The sequence below is a fragment of the Rhincodon typus genome, chromosome 15, assembly GCF_021869965.1.
Source record: "Rhincodon typus isolate 14 chromosome 15, sRhiTyp1.1, whole genome shotgun sequence".
NCBI classification, from domain to species: domain Eukaryota; kingdom Metazoa; phylum Chordata; class Chondrichthyes; order Orectolobiformes; family Rhincodontidae; genus Rhincodon; species Rhincodon typus.
Window position 1 is genome coordinate 31,359,342 of NC_063346.1, and position 16,132 is coordinate 31,375,473.

The 16,132-nt window shown below is 39.1% G+C and overlaps 1 protein-coding gene across 5 annotated transcripts in view; it reads left to right on the forward strand.

The window, feature by feature from the left end:
- Window positions 1-332: 332 nt before the first annotated feature.
- tshz3b (teashirt zinc finger homeobox 3b) overlaps window positions 333-16,132 on the forward strand; it is a 75,823-nt gene continuing 60,023 nt past the window's right edge. For 3 of the 5 annotated variants that reach the window (XR_007263740.1, XR_002258492.2, XM_020514456.2), the window contains exons 1-2: window positions 333-442; window positions 1,213-1,349. Coding sequence is in view for 1 of the 5 variants with exons in the window: in XM_020514456.2 (XP_020370045.1) it covers window positions 387-442; window positions 1,213-1,349 (193 nt within the window). In the remaining 4 variants the exon portion in view is untranslated. Of the gene's footprint in view, window positions 443-932; window positions 1,350-2,170; window positions 2,214-4,921; window positions 5,026-16,132 lie in introns of those variants that run through there. The other 2 variants (XR_007263741.1, XM_048605632.1) reach the window with 2 other exon arrangements.

Sequence of the window (16,132 nt, forward strand, 5' to 3'; positions counted from 1 at the left end):
GCTCTGCTCTGGCTGTCACTAAATACTTATCTGCCAAGAAAAAAAAAAGTGCAATTGGTATCCAAGAAACTGTTTGGCATTTGCTGATCCATGTTCTCCAAAGCAGTTGAACACAGTTCGAGTCCGGCCCCTTCTTCTGATCTTCATTTCCGTAAGGGGCGCGCAATCGAGTTCCAAGCCAATCGATCCTTGTCTAAATGGAGGTTCCTGAAAGCTATCTAGGCGAGAGGTTCACCGGCGAGCAGCAGGAAGCTGGCGCGTCCCCCCGGCACAGCCCCGCCACAGTCCCCGGGGCGTGAGGCTCCGCCGGCGGGCCACCCCCTCTCCGCTCCCGCAGGCACCGAGAGGCGTCAGGGCGGCGGGCAGCAGCTGGACTCCCGGCTCGTATGAGCCCTCAGCGAGAGAGAGCCAGCTTCAGTCAGCACCCAGCCGAGCAAACCCTGTGAGTAAAATGTACAAACAACACAACCTCCTCCTCCTGCCCAGCGGGCCGCCGGCTTCAGCACTTCAACAAGTACTCTCCCCAGCCCAGCTGCAAAATAACACACACGGGGGTGGGGGGCTGGCTGCTACTAGGTTGGGGGGGGAGGTGTTGAGTGAGTGAGAAACACAACTTAGTTCACCCTCTTACACTTCCATTTCCTTCCCCGTAAAGAAACTTATTTTAAAAAGTAAGGGTTTTTATTTTTAAAAAAATCACAATGTAACCTAACTTGGGGAGCAGCCGTGTTGTTGCTGTGTGTCTTTTTTTTTAAAAAGGAGAAACAAGAAAGGTATGTTTAGGGAAGTGAGTGAGCTAGGGGATCATGAATGTAATGGCCCTGGGTTGAAGGATGCTGACGATCGGGGTGGGGGGCGGGGGATGGTGTGTGTCTGTCTGTGTGTTGTTTTTTGTTTTATTTGGAAGTTGACAGTTAAAGAATGTCGACTTTGGGTGACGCGATGAGCTCGTTTTCTTTTAAGCTTGCCTGTTGCAGCTCCCAGCGAGTGGCTGTGCGGATCCGAGACGATGTGTTGTATGGAGTGAGTGAGTGAGTGAGTGTGAGAGAGAGAGAGAGAAACTGTGGCTCTCTCTCTCTCTCTCTCTCTCTCACTGACTGACTGACTGCTTCTGCTCCCTTCTCCCTCTCTCTCTCTCCTTCCCCCTTTCTGAGTCTGTGTCTCACTTTTTTTCCCCCCTCTCTCTCTCTCCTTATTTACCCGCTCCGCCAGCCCGAAGCCCCGACGTAGTTTGCATGAAAACGCCGCCCGGCCGCCGCGCAGCCACCTTGGAAGGAGTTGGGGATCTGTCGGGCTAACTCTGACCAGCATGCCGCGAAGGAAGCAGCAAGCGCCCCGGCGCTCCGCAGGTACAATCCCATGTGGGAGTGACAGAGGGAGGGAGTGGAGGGATGGAGGGGAAATGGGCAACACAGATCACTTGCTTCTTTTTTTTAAAAAAATGATCCTGCCGCCCTGAAGGGAGAAACAAAAAAAAACCTTCTTTGGTTAACTTGTGTCACGCTACTTCACCTTCTCCCAGCTCCCACCCCCTCCAAAAAAAAAATCTGGATGGCTCAGAGTTTTAATGTTTTTATCTTAAGACATGCACAAAACAAAACAAGAAGAAAGTATTTGTCAGCAGGACGCACAGGCTCCTGTAACTGACAGGGTTTTTCCAGTCTGTACTTTTTAAAATGCGCTTTATTTATATTTAGCCATAAAAATGTCAAGTCCAGTTAAGTTTCCCCCACCTCTCTCTCTCTCTCGCTCGGTGTGTTTGTTAGAGGAACTAGGAAGCTCCACCATCAACAATGGGGGTTGTGGAATGGAACTGGTTTTTATAGACAATTGCCATCCTTGATTTGATGCCTGATTGATTGCCTGTCATCTGGCGTGCTTTGATCTATTCATTCCCGATAAACATCAATAAATCACTCACCATGGCAACGCACATGCCTATGACGTAACACCTCCCCTGTCATCTAGCTGTCAAACCACTTCACTTCACCCCCCCCCCCAAAAAAAAGCTGGAGATCGGACAAGTTTTTTTTAAAGAGAAAGATAAAAGGTGTTGACAGAAACTTAAATGCATGTCTTCTAAGGGATGGAAGAATAGGACTATTCTATCAAAATGACCCGTCAAAACGACTTTGTTTCATATTTGATTTAATTGTCTCTCTCCTGACAGGCACATTCATCAATAGCTTAATGGTCAATCAGAAGTTGGCAGAGTGAGTGCTTTCATTCTTTCCCATACACAGGCTTTGGCGTACTTTATCAAAATGCCTTTGCCTAATGGATATAGGGAAGGGGGTGTTGATGACTGAAAGACCACTTATTTAAAAGAGGGGGGGAAAAGAATAGTAATGCTGCTGATGGGTAGATGAAGACAAATTAGTGAGCAGTGCATGATTTTTTTTTTCCTCTGTTTTGTTAGAGGCACAGCAACTTCCTGTAATTTTTTTTTCTCTTGGCCCTCACAGCTGCAAGTTATAAGGTTCATGACTGCTTTGTGGTATACAAAGAGTGATGACAAATTGATTGCTCTGTAGTGATGGAAGTAGCACACACACAAAAAAAAATGTCGGCTGATGTGCTGTGATGGTAACTTCGGGAAACCAGTCCCCAGCAACCTTGAGTGGATTGAGTATACACAAGATTTCCCAAACTGAAAGGTCCGCTCAGCCGTAAAAAAAGAAAAGTTGTTTTGCCAGCTTCATTAGTGTTCACCTAATTAGCTGTAAACCTGATGGATTCCTGACAGGTTCAATGATTGGAGATGACAAGCTCCACGCACTGTCATACAGCAGAATTAGGTTTGCAGCTAGTTTGATGTAATCAAGTTGATATTACACAGTCCTAGTTGCCTTTAGTTGTGCATTAACTCAATTTTCTGCTGCAGGTGACAAATGGGCTTTGGTACCTGGATAATCATGTCACAGAAATTAGGGCCCTTTAATGGTCTCTGGTAGAATAACAACAACAATGAACAAATCCCAGCAATGGATTTTTTTGTAGATATAACAGACAGGTGCTCAAATTCTTTATGTCTTGCTGGTTTGTGACAGCATATTGTGAATTGTCTAATAGAGAAGACTAGAATTATCGCCAAGAATCTGTAAAAAGATTGATTTAGTGTAGAGGTTCACTAAGACAGAAATCAACAATCATCAAAGGTAACAGGGCAGGATAAGTGTACAGCATAATGCAATTTCTAAAAGAGTTCTTAATAACATATTTGTATGAGAGGATTTGCTAGTTGTCTCTCATCAACTTAAGCAGAAATGTTTCTATTCTACTATGAATACAGATATAATAAAAGGTCTTTCAACTGTATTTTTAAAAGGTAGTGTGAAAATGAGTAAAGCAAGCAGTACGTTTCCATTTTTTTCTTGTCGTGGTGTATAAAAGTTTACAATTTTCACATCAACAGTGCTATCCCTATTTAGATACATGATAATCTTCAGAAGGAAAAGTATATCAATCATAGAGATAAACTACATGGAGCACAAAGCTGTACTGTACTCATTGGATTAAGATAATCTGTTTAGTTGTTATTGCCATCATCCCAAACATGAAGAAAGCAGCAAGAGGTAGAGTACCTACAGAGGTACTTGTGGTTGACTGTTGCAGTGTTATTTGCCTGCAAACCTGCCACACATTGCTCTGCTGGATGGAGATTCTCCCTAGCAGCCAACTGACAGAATGATTAGTTATGGCCGTTCTCGGCTTTTGCAAGGGATGAACAACAAAGAGAAAAGAAGGAATAAAGCATAACCATAAGATTGCCTGAAAGTTTCTTTGAAATATTTAACCAGTAAACAGAATTTTCCAGAATCAACTGGCATTGCCTCCATTAGCTTGACAGCTGTCAATTAAGGCTTCAGTGCTCTCCCGGGCAACAGTTTATTGCATACAGTTGATGCTGTCATTTTGTTCCCAGTTTTGCCTTGAGCACTATCATGAGCAGGAGTGAAATAGTCAATAACTGATGTATCAGCAGTTATTTCTTAAATTGGCTCACAAGTCTGCATTTTTCTTTTGCTAAAGATTGTTTTGTAAAGTGATTAGAATGAATTGTGACTGCTGCAGGGTTATGGGAATGCAGTGAAGCCAGGGTGAGTTAGCAGGATGAGACTGGTTCATTTTGCAACAATGTGGCTCATAGGATTGTTAGGGCTGGGCTATGATTGAGTAAAAAGGACATAATCTGTCAATCCATCAATTCTGTTATTTGAAATTGAGAATTCAGAAAAGATTCATTGATTAATGTATTACGTACAAAGGATCATGTCCTACACACCCTGAACTATTTGCTATGTTAAGTGAAGGTACAATATTTAAAGAATGTTTTGATCAGTTAACTTTTTATATATATAATTATGAATTATTAATATGTATTGTCAGGGCACATGTTATCAATTATGAATATCTGGTTTCATCACCCAGAACAGCTGTTCAGGAAGGGGGATTCATAACTAAGTTAGTTTATCTTTAAAAAATTGTTTTTTTGTCATCCATTGCGAAGTAGTGGTCGTCTTTATTGTCTAGTCTGTGATAAAACACAAAGCTTGCTTATTCTTAGCTATTTGGAGCTATACTTAGCTGCCATCTGTGTTACGGTAAAAAGTAATTATGAAGTAACTTGGTTAGATAAGAAACCTGAAACCAGCATCCAGATATGGCTGTAGCCTTGGTTGTGACCTGCATCATTTCTTAACCATGGATACTGCTGTGTATGGTCAGAGGTGATCCAACTTGCGTACAGTCACAATGGGGCAGCTCCCTACACTGATATCCATGCCCGCCAGAAGAGTGCAACCCTCATCACGAGAGCTGCATTGTATTTTAAATTTGCACATAAGAAGGACTGGGCAGATGCCAATGGAGAGCGTCATAAATCGCTGGCAGTCACACACTAACATCTTCATTTCCATAGGGACTGTAAAGCTGGCAGGATACCAATACCAGTTTCATGCCGCCTCAATGTCTACAATTGGAAGATGCCAGCCTGAAAACTGTGTGAAATCCAGGGATCAGGAGGTGACACTTTATGCTGGTTTCATACCCATACATTATGTCAGGAAGCTTTATACTATCAGTGTTATGCTAGAATGAATTCCATTTGGCCTTCATGTAGAATTGGTAACATAAATGGTAGTTGATTATCCATTGGAAAACTCAGCATTCTTAAAGTGTATATCGCTGCATTTAATTTTGAAAATGTGTCCCCTCAGTTACCACAATTTGTTTTATTTGTTGATAAGCAGAGAAAATTCTAGGAAAGTGGAAAATGAATTTCAGTTCACTTAGTTATATTTCTGAAGTTCTGTATTTGCATTATCAGGTGTTTCTTAGCAACTAGTTTGACATGTGCTAGCTAACTTAACGTTTGAAGATACTGTTGAAAACCCCCAATGTTACCATACTCAACTCTATTTACCTGAAAAACACAAAGCTCAGAACAGGAGAGATCTGTCAGCCCCAGTTCTTCCATTCAGTTAGATCCCAGCTAATCTGTACCTCATCTCAATGTACCTGCCTTTCATTTGTATACCTTGATACCCTCCGTGAATAAAAATCCATCAATCTTGGTTTCAACAAATTCTAGGTGCTTTTTTTTGTCATCTATAGTGTCAGGTAGTAGCTCTGGAACAAAAACACCTTAACTCTGCTTTATGGCTATTATATAAATATGTTTGATATACTGTCAGTATTTAGGTCAGAAATCACATGACACTAGGTTATAGCCCCACAGGTTTATTTGAAAACACAAGCTTTCAGAGCCCCTTGTCCATCCCAGTCCAATACTGGCATCTCCACATCATGGTCAGTAACTGGATTACAGTAGTGACCAATTTTCTGTCACAGCCCTTTTCAAATTACTGAACAAAAAGTTTGTATTAATGGTTTTGAGTTTTAAAAAAATCTAACTGCATGATTTTCGTAAGAAGCAGGATGCTGTTTAATACATCTACAGGCTTGGGCTCTGTGCCTAGAGTATTTTTCCTGTTAGATCAAGCCTATTGCTTGAGGGCCAGATCTCAGCAGGGACCCAGGAGGCTTGGTGAGGTCAGTTAAGACTGGCAGCCATCAGTCATCCATCTGTGACACAGACTGTGTTTTTGATGGCAGAGATGATGAAAGGCCTGGGAACTGTATAGGCCCCTGTAATCAGGGCCAGTGCTGACATCCTTCTCAACTTTGACAGCCTCTTCCTTTTCTCTCTTCACTGCCAAGACTGTCTCAACTGATTTTTTTTTTCCCCCCTGTTTCATGTAGTTGATCAGTCTCAGATGCTGGGAATTATTTTGTGAAGGGAGGGGGTGTTACTGGTTAGTGGGCTGGGCAGGTGTTAGTGGAAGTCTGTTTTTGTACTGTAGGCCTGTTGCTAATTAATGTTCTTCCATAAGATTCTGTCTGAGTTGAGTAATGTTTTTGATCTTTATGCCTGATAACTGCATACTTAATGAGATTTCAAAGCTTCTTGAGCTGTGAGTGCAGCTCCCTGCAATTATTGACAGATGCCTTTTCTTTGCCATTGGGTTCAGCTTCATAAATCCTCTTTCAGTAATGAGGTTCTGAAGTGCCACCCTGCCAGTGAGCTAATGAAGGTGGGGAGGGGGGGGGGGGTGGGGGTGTTGTGTGTAGGGGAGGGAAGAACTGCTCACGCCTGTCTCAAATGTTTTGTTTTTCTTAAAAAATTTACTTTGCAGATGTTAAGCTGTGGGAAGTACTCATTCGAACGTGCTCATTTTTATCTCAGTTGTGTGTGGGGTTTGGGGCCTGCACTTTTAAAAAGCTGCAGGGCTAGAACTTGTTTACATATTACTCCTCTAATTGTAACTGTCGCAGAGCTTGATAGAGGCCCTTTTTTTTGTGGTTTCCGTCAGAGAAACAATCTTAACACAAAAAAAAGCGGAGGGCAAGGAGGAAGAGCTCCTCGGGTCTCATGTCAGCTTGCCCTAACTATGCACTTGAAACATGGTAGATTTCATTTTCAGTGTTCTGAAACCAAATCCTGGTGGAGAATAGCTGCACCATGCCAAACAGTCGATTTCCTTTTCAGCAGAGTCGTATATCACTGACCCACCCTTTCCCACTGACAGAATGACATGTGTCATTTATCAAATGGGCCCTTCCAGACACTGAGGGAGGGAATACAGCCCAGTTTCATGAAAAGCTGTCTTTTTCTCTTAGCACAGAGTTGAGGAGAGGCGCTGCTGATTTGGGAAGTGTATGCTTATGGGAGGAAAGGGAGTAGGGGGAAAGATCGAGGTTGGAGAGTCACCGAAAGAGATTGACAGAGTAAGTGAAGAGGTTGTGTGCTCTGCTATTATCTCCTACCCCATTCCCTAAACCCTTGCAGCAGATTTTGCACTTAGGGGACAGGCTGACAGGTATCAGTCAAGCAGCACAGCTTGCTGGGGGTTGTGTAAATGAATCTGGGAGCTCTTGGTTTCACATGATTCAAACGTGCATTATTGAAGATGGATGTTTCTTAAAAAAAGATTGATGATGGATATCAGGCTTATGGTGCCATTTATCATTTTGAATATTATTTAGACTTGCCGTGTAAAGCTGTAACTTGAGAGTTGGACGAGCTGGGACGGAATAGGAGCCTGGATGTGCACAGTTTGATGGATGGCTTTGCTTTCTAGTTGTTTGTTACCAGATACCAGCTGGTCATTATGGGACTGCCTCACATTTTTGTAAGGGAATAAAAAGGCTGTGTTTAACAAGAAGAATATTCATATTAGTCAGGACAGAAAAGTTTTTTGTGTGGGCATGATTAGGTGGATAGAATGCAACTCGGGCACTATCACCTCAAGCCTAAAAGAGTAAAAATAATAGTTGGAGATGAGGCGTTCAAAGAATAACTTAATAGTATGTAGGACAAAGTGGTTTCCAGCACCCAGTGGTGAGGTTGAATTTCAAATTCCAATTTAATACTTAGTAACAATTTATTTTTAAAGTTTTTGATATCATTTTACACTGATTGTTCCCCTTGCAAAATTCCAGTCTTGTTTGGTTGGGGTACGAGGCCTATACCTTTTTACTCGTTTGTAAACTTTTGCTCACAGCAAACGTCAAATCGATTTCGGGTGCAAATAAATACTGAACAAAGTTTAAGAAATGAAAAATGAAAAGTACTTTTGTTTTGGTTTGTTTTATTCTTGTCTTTTTTCCCCCTGTTTTATAGTCAGGAGACATGATTTATTGTAGCCATCCATCTTTAGAGCTCATCCATCACATCCTGGTTGCTAGGCAATCATGGCAGCAGCTGTTTGCTTTGAATCAGACAGAAAAGTTGTCAATCATCAAAGGCAGGTGAATAGCATTAGAAACACGCTATTGTCAGACAGAATAATTAATCAAAGCAAGAAAAGATAATTAAAAAGATATGACCCTTGCAAGTACTTGCTCTGGATTGCTTGAAAAAAAATGCCTGGTCTTTTCTAGACACTTAAGCAGCTGAGCACTGATAAAATATGTACTCTGTTGTGCATAGTTTTTAATTAATAAAAAAAAATGATTTGGCATTCATGGTTCATTCCAGAGAAAATTCTGAGCAAGAGCTAAAGAAATTAGTACTATTTGCTTGAAAGGTCTGACCGAGACTTACAACTTTCCATCAGGAGTCTGTTGTGTGTTTTGGCTGCATACTTCGTTCAGCTGCATACTGTCCACTTTACAGTAGTTAAAACCCATGCAACTTTATGCTGTTATAGTGTTGACCTTCTTGCATGCACTCAAACATGGAAGCTGGATGGCAGCCACTAATCTGAAGTTTTTATCCACATTTGGAATATTAGCACTGTACCTCCTACCGGAACTAGAAATTATATTAGAGCCTAGTTCATTTTTGTTTCCCAGTTGACGTAATAATGGAGTTTTGATTCCTAGAACATAGAAGAAAAAGAGATTGGGTCATACTCTACCCAGTCATGGCATCTCACCATGCCTGCTGTTATTTAGACTTTACCTTGTACATTCAGTTTTAATTTCTTTGTGTGGCAAGTTGCTAAAAGTGTGAGGTCCTGAGGTCAAGGTGGGATAAGCAGGGTGTCTGGGACCTAAATGAACAGGGGAAGCGACTGTGTATCTCCTCAACCAATCAGATTCAATAATTGTGAAATTAACAACAAAAGGACTGAAAGAAATATATGTTAGAGTAGGTAAATTCAATGTCAAATCCAGTATGTAGAGAGGGAAAGAAAGATTAGATTAAATGAGAGAGCACAACAAAAATAAAGGAAAAGTAATTTGTTTTAGCATTTTCAAAATATCCAGCGACAATTAAAGTCTAAAGTATTGAGACTTAATTTTATAATAGTTAATATTCTGTGCTGCAGCAATTGTCAGTTATCATTATCATTAAAAGAGCACTTAGAGTTGAAATATACAAGATTTAACTTTTTGGGGTGAATTTAATTCCTGTGTACTGAACAAATGCAGCAACTTCACACCATTAAGTGGATTTTGGCAATGAGGCATACAGTGAATTGTAGGTTTCATAAAACTTAACGGTGAAAGGGCATATCTCAGCCAGCAACTTTGGGATATTTCAGTTTAACTGCGCATCCTCCCTTGCCTGCAGCCATGTAGCATTTATACAAGTAGTATTGAGTGCCATTAGCCTCACTGTTATTTTGACAGCAACTTCTGACCTGTTGTATGACTATTAAAGATGAATAACTAGGAATTACAGATAACTACTGTAAAATTTAGTGGAAAATGTTTACGTTCTCGCAAATTTGAACAAAAGGATGATACTGTTCTCTCTTAAACTGATATTTTGCACTGTAAAATGATTTTTTTTGTGATTTCCCTCCATGAGAGTTATTTCAGTCTTATCAGTTCACTTCCTGTTAACTGCTCATTCATGTGCATTCTAACATTGCTTCTTTTTTGACTGATTTGCACTTGAAATGCAGTGAAGAAGTGATACAATTTAAAAAAAGCGATAGTGTTTTATTTTTTCCAAGGAATGTGGGCATCACAGACTAGATCATTTTATCTGCCTTTTTAAAATGAGGTGGTGAATCAACCTTTTCAAAACTCTGGTGTTCATCTAACACAGACCTATTAATAAAGGAATTTCAGGATTTTGGTCTTGGAATAGTAAAGGAACAGCAATACGTTTTCGTGTCAGGAGGAGGTACGGATTGGAGGAGAACTTGCAGGTTGTGATGTTCCCATGCTTTTTCTGCCCTTGTCCTTCTAGGTGGTAGAGGTCACTGATTTGGAAGGCGCTGTCTAAAGAGCCTTGGTGAGTTGCTGCAATACATCTTGTGTAACGTATACACTGCTGCTGCGTATTGGTAGTAGAGTGATTGCATATTTAAAGTAGTGGATGGGGTGCGGATCAAGCAGTCTGCTTTGTACTGGATGGTGTGAGCTTCCCGAATGCTGTTGGGGTTGCATTAATCCAGGCATGTGGGGAGTATTCTATCACATTCCTGACTTGTACCTTGTCAATGGTGAGCAGGCTTTAGGGAGTCAAGCGGTGAGTTATTTAATTCAGAGTTCCCAGTCTGGATCTGTTCTTGTATCATTGTATTTATATGGATGATCCTTTAATGTTTCCAGGCAGTGGTAGGCCACGAGACGTTGATAGTGGTAATTCAGTGATAGTAAGGCTATTGAATGTTAAGAGGATGTGAATAAATATTCTTTCATTAGAAAGTACAGATGTGTGGCTGATGTGGATAGAGCAAACGAGGAAAACAAAGCTACTAGATCTTATCCTCACTAACCTACCTGCCCATTCTACCCACACTGTAGTGAGCAGATGCATCTATGACTGGTAAGTCAGTGCGGATAATGTCTAGTAGTTTTTTCCCTCATTTGTTCTATCTGCATTAGCTACAGGCCCAACATGGAAGATATATCCTTCAGGACCCAGCCAGCTCGGTCAGTAGAAGTGTTTCTGGGTCAGTCTTGGTGATGGAAATTGATCATCCCAGCCCTGAGGATACTTCTGATCTTTACCAATCTTTGTGCTTCCTCCAAGTGGCATCCAAAATGGAGAAATAATGATTCATCAGCTAAGGCCAGTGGGCCTGATGCCACAAGGTGTCATGAAATCCTGAGGCAATTATCAGTATCGTTAGGGCAAAACCCTTCCCAATGTATACAACTGTGCTATCGCCACCTCTGTTGAGTCTGTTCTGCTGGTGGGACAGGGTATACTTGGGATGTTGATGGTCTGTCTGGGATGACCCCGTGACTGAGTATGTCTTGCTGTTCTTGATTTGTCTGTGGAACAGTCCTCCCAATTTTGACACAAACTCCCAGATGTCAGGAAAGAGGAATTCGCAGATCAACATGTGTCATTGTCATTTCTGGTGTTTAAGGTAATGCAAGGGTTGTTTAAAATTCCTTCTTGACTTTTCTATGGCAGTTGGGTGCAACTGAGTTGCTTGCTAAGCTTTTTAAGAGGGAATTTAAGAATCACCTGCGTTGCTGTAGGTCTGAAGTCACATGTGGGCCTCAACCAGGTAATGATGAGAAATGTCATTCCCTAAAACACATTAATGAACCAGATAGGCTTTTTAACAACAATCAATGATAGTTTGATGGCAACATTACTGACAAAAGCTTTCAATTCCAGAATTTTTTTTTTTATTGATCAGTTGAATTAATTGAATTTAAATTCCAGCAGGTGCTGTGGTGGGATTTGAACTTTGTTCCCAGGGCAGTAACCTAGATCTTTAGATTACTAGTCCAGTGACATTACCACTATGCTATTATCTGTCCAATAAAAATCATTATAATTACTCTTCATAACTAGAACTACAATTTTTTAAAATAAATGCTTGCGTTGTGAGTGGAATAAAATTGTGGATCTTTGATAGTAGTTGCATTACGGCAATTTCTGCTCAATTTGCATTTCAACTATTCGGCATAATGGTTTAGTACACAGAAGCATCATAGTTTGGCTTTACTCTGCTGATAAATCGATTATAATTACTTAACGTTTTTTACTGACAGAAATTTAAATAATTGGATAATCAGCTTGTCATCAAGCAGCTCATTCAGATAGGGATTATACGGACATTCGATTGGCCAATCAGACGTATGAAACATTGTGATGTTATTAGAGTAACAGAATTACTCCCCCTCCCACTCCACTTTATTGGCTGGCTACGCATGTACCTACTAAGAAACCTGATACAAATAAGTTAGTAGGTCGATGGGAGTGACGCAGATGTGGTTACTGTACAGGACATAGAATGCACATTTAATCAGGAAGTCAGACCCTTTAATGGTGGTTTAATGTATCTAAATATTGAATCAATCTTTTCAATAGTCAATATTCAGTCACCGACATAGTGGTCTGTTACAACCCTACCTGTTGTTTCTTCCAATGAAAGAAACCAGTACACTGGTGGAAATCAAATTTCGGACCAAAGTTAGTTAGGTCAGTTTAAATTTTTGTTCTTGAGCTGAAATTTGTGAAAATAAACAGGTGGCGTACATTGCAAGATGAAGCACTTTGAGTCCCTTCTTTTATATCGTATAAACACATTTTTAAAAAAGCATTTATATACAATTTAGGCATTGGGGGAGAAAATGGTACGGTGTGAGAAAGAAAAATAAAATCTTCATTTTGTAATGTAGTTTGTGACCGTAGCGATGTAATGGAACAAGCACAGTATTGTCAGTCTTAAATATATTAGCATACAATGGTCTTGTATTCTATTATCATACTACAATATGATTTGAACATTGCTGATATTTTATAACCCAGCTAAAATTCTCTTATTCCTGTTGCAGTTTTATAGAGACAATATTAGGTTCCACTTTTTTTCTACCATTGAAGTGAAGTACATCCAGTGTTAAAACACAATTGCATTATATACTGTAAACCAAAGCCATTTTACACCTGGTATTAAAATCCTGAAGATACAAGACTGTTGATGAACTGTGGGTCGTACATTTGGTATTGTCAGGACTGTATCATGCCAATAATAACTGTTCTAAACTGTAGCAAACGTGAGCTATAAATTTTAGTCCATCTTCTAACAAATATTCGACACAGATACCCAAAGAAAAATTAAATTTAATCCTATTGGGATGCTCAGTTTTTAAAACACTTTCCCCTGTTGATTGAATACAGATCATAAAGTTAAGAAATCAGTGATTACCTTAAAGTACTGAATTTTCTTTACAGGATTCATAATATCTTGTATGTTGTAATATATCAGACAGAATTTTCTGTAACTTTGAGATGCTGAATATTGTAATAGGATATTTGAAATCCAGGACATGTCAGTGGATCCTGTTATGTTCCAGATTTTATTTTTGTGAATAAACCAAAAGAAGATTTTGCAGTTTATGTGGAGAGAGAAACATAGCTAACAGTTCAAGTCCAATATGACGTCTTCTGAACTTCTTCATTTCTAAAGAGATTTCCGATTGAACTCAAAATGTTTAGCTCTGTTTCTCTTTCAGCAGATGCATCCAGACCGGCTAAGTTTCTCCAGCATATTCTGTGCTTGTTTCAGATTTCTTCCAAGCACAGTATATTGGTTTTCTAAAACCAAAAGAAGTTTCCTTTTTAAACTTCAGAGAGGAAAATATTTGTCAAATCCTTAAGGCATTTACCTACCCCTCCACAATGAACAATGACAATAAATAGCTGCAGAAAAGAAAATATAGTTCCTTGATTCTCTAGCTTTTTCATGTTAAGTATACATGTCATACTAAGTTATGTATGGTGTTATACAGAGAATTCCCTTGTCAGACTTGCCTTTCAGTGATCACCCTTCAAATCAATCCTCCTCCTTGCATTTACAAAATCATGGACTGTTTCCTTATGCTTTGAATACATGTCAACCTCACACCTATATCTTGTTTCTGTGACTATCGTAGATATGGAATCATCATTTCACCTTTTTAATTCCCTGAGACCTGTTCATGTTCAAACTCTTTGCAGACTGCTATAGAATGACTCAATTTTAAAACAAATGCTAAGAAACTAAAATAAGCTTCTCAATTTTCAGAGTTTGCTGACAAATTAAGATTGTCCAGTTCAAAAGTTTACTGATAAATTATTGCTGCAGTTTATGCAAATTGTTATGTTTTGGAACTCAAAGTTTGGGAAATCATAAACAGAAACCATAGATTAATTTTTTTCTTGCCATGTTTTTTCGATAAAACCCAAAAGTTGGACTTTACTAGAGTTTTTGTTTTAACTTGAATTAATGCTGAAATGAATGGGGCCATCACCCATGAAACTGATTTTGAAATCTCTCCATATGGCAATGGAGGCTAACTGGTGGAAGTAGTGTTTTTCTCTAATTGAGCAAATATTAAAAGTTCTTTGTTTACCACAGGAAAATTGTAAAGAAAATAATCCTGAAATGTTTACTTGACTACAGCATGGAAAATTATCTGAGCATGTGTGCTAAAATAGCTGAACTAGAGGTTATTTGAAGTATTATTCAAGCTTCCTTCTTTTTGCTTATAATAGCAGTAAAACTGGAATGCAAGATGAAACATTATTAACTTCACTAATTCAGGATGCATTATTTAGTTTTTGTTGGTGGAATTCTGCATAGTTTCATGAGCTGTGGAGGAGTACATCACAGTAATCAATTGCTACAATATTAGTTCAGTTTAATATTAAAGTGTACTTATCACAGCAAAGTTATCATAGTACTACTGACAGCTCAATAGTTGTCATATTCTGACTAGAAACCCTGTATTTTGATAATATTACAACTTTAAGTGGTCATTTATCGTACAAGAGAGATGTCACTGATGGTACCTACTCACACAGCTTCTTTAGTAGAGTCGGAATAGTCTAATAATAAGCAGTATTGATTGGAAAATGGAGAAAAATAAATTGCTTGCCATTATTTAAAAGACTGCACCTTGTCATTTAATTCAAGTATTCTGTATGTTTAACCACTTTTATTATTCTCATACTTAGAAATCAAAAACAAAATTAAAACTCATACAAAAAATCCTGGATTAATGAAGTAAGCATTACCTGAATGAAAGCTAAAGATACTATATATTTTTGGCAGAAATCAGTTGCATATTCGTTGAGTAAGAAACTGTGTAAGATTTGGAGCCTAGTATAGCTTTCATTGTCTTGTTTCAATGGCCTTTTCGTCAGCATTGTTCAAAATCATTAGCGTAGATTGAAAATGTAACTGATGCAGCACTTGAGGGTCTGTTGTAGTGACCCTATCTTTTGCTCCTTGCAGACCATTTTATACAGAATAAAACAAAAGCATGTTAAAAATGACTAAAGGTGAATTGTCACCTTTTCTCCATTTTAATTCACCTGAATCAGCTTTGAACCGTTCATAAAAAATTGAGTGATTTAATGAAGAACACAGCCATAAACAATAAAACGTTCTACAGATGATGGCCGTCATTGGAATTTGTAGGGCCAGAGGAAATGCATAACAATGATAATTTAGTGTCTTTAGAAAATTGCAGTTTTCTGCAAGAGACTGTTCTATTCCCTCTCCTACCACCCCCCCCCCAATGTTAATATTAATATTTGGGAATAAAATCTAAGCAGGTGCACAAAATGGGATGCATCGATATTGTTTTCAACACTAACCTGTCTGAGTATCATTTACATTGGAAATATTAGCGTAATGTTCGGTTTTGCTCCTTAGGTGTTCTTTTGATCTTTCATCTGAAATTATTCTGGCACCTATGTTCCAGAACAAATCCCAGATAACTGTGCTATGTTGTGCTTAATTTTGTCATGAATTTTTATGATGGCAAATTGATCAAATATGTCATAAATAAAAATGACTTATGCAGCTTTTTGTAACAAGCTGTTGCTTATTAGCTTTAGCCACCCTGAATGCGAACAATGTTAACATTTAAAATTGCAAACTGATGTTCATTTGAAGGTACCTTTTTTTAAAAAAAAAACTATATCTGAGAGACCAATGTTAAATCACAAAACAAGTTTCAAAGACACAATACAGTTCCACAGTGGAAGCTGTGAGACCAGGTGGCACAATTTTCACAGCAGGGGATTTTAAAACTGGCTGAAAGATTTCAGCAGTTTAATGAATTGTATTTAACTTGTTGTACAACATCAGTAGGTGACAGCTTTAAGCATCATCCTGTGGTATTCCTTCGGGGAAATCCTTTCTTAAGAATCAGA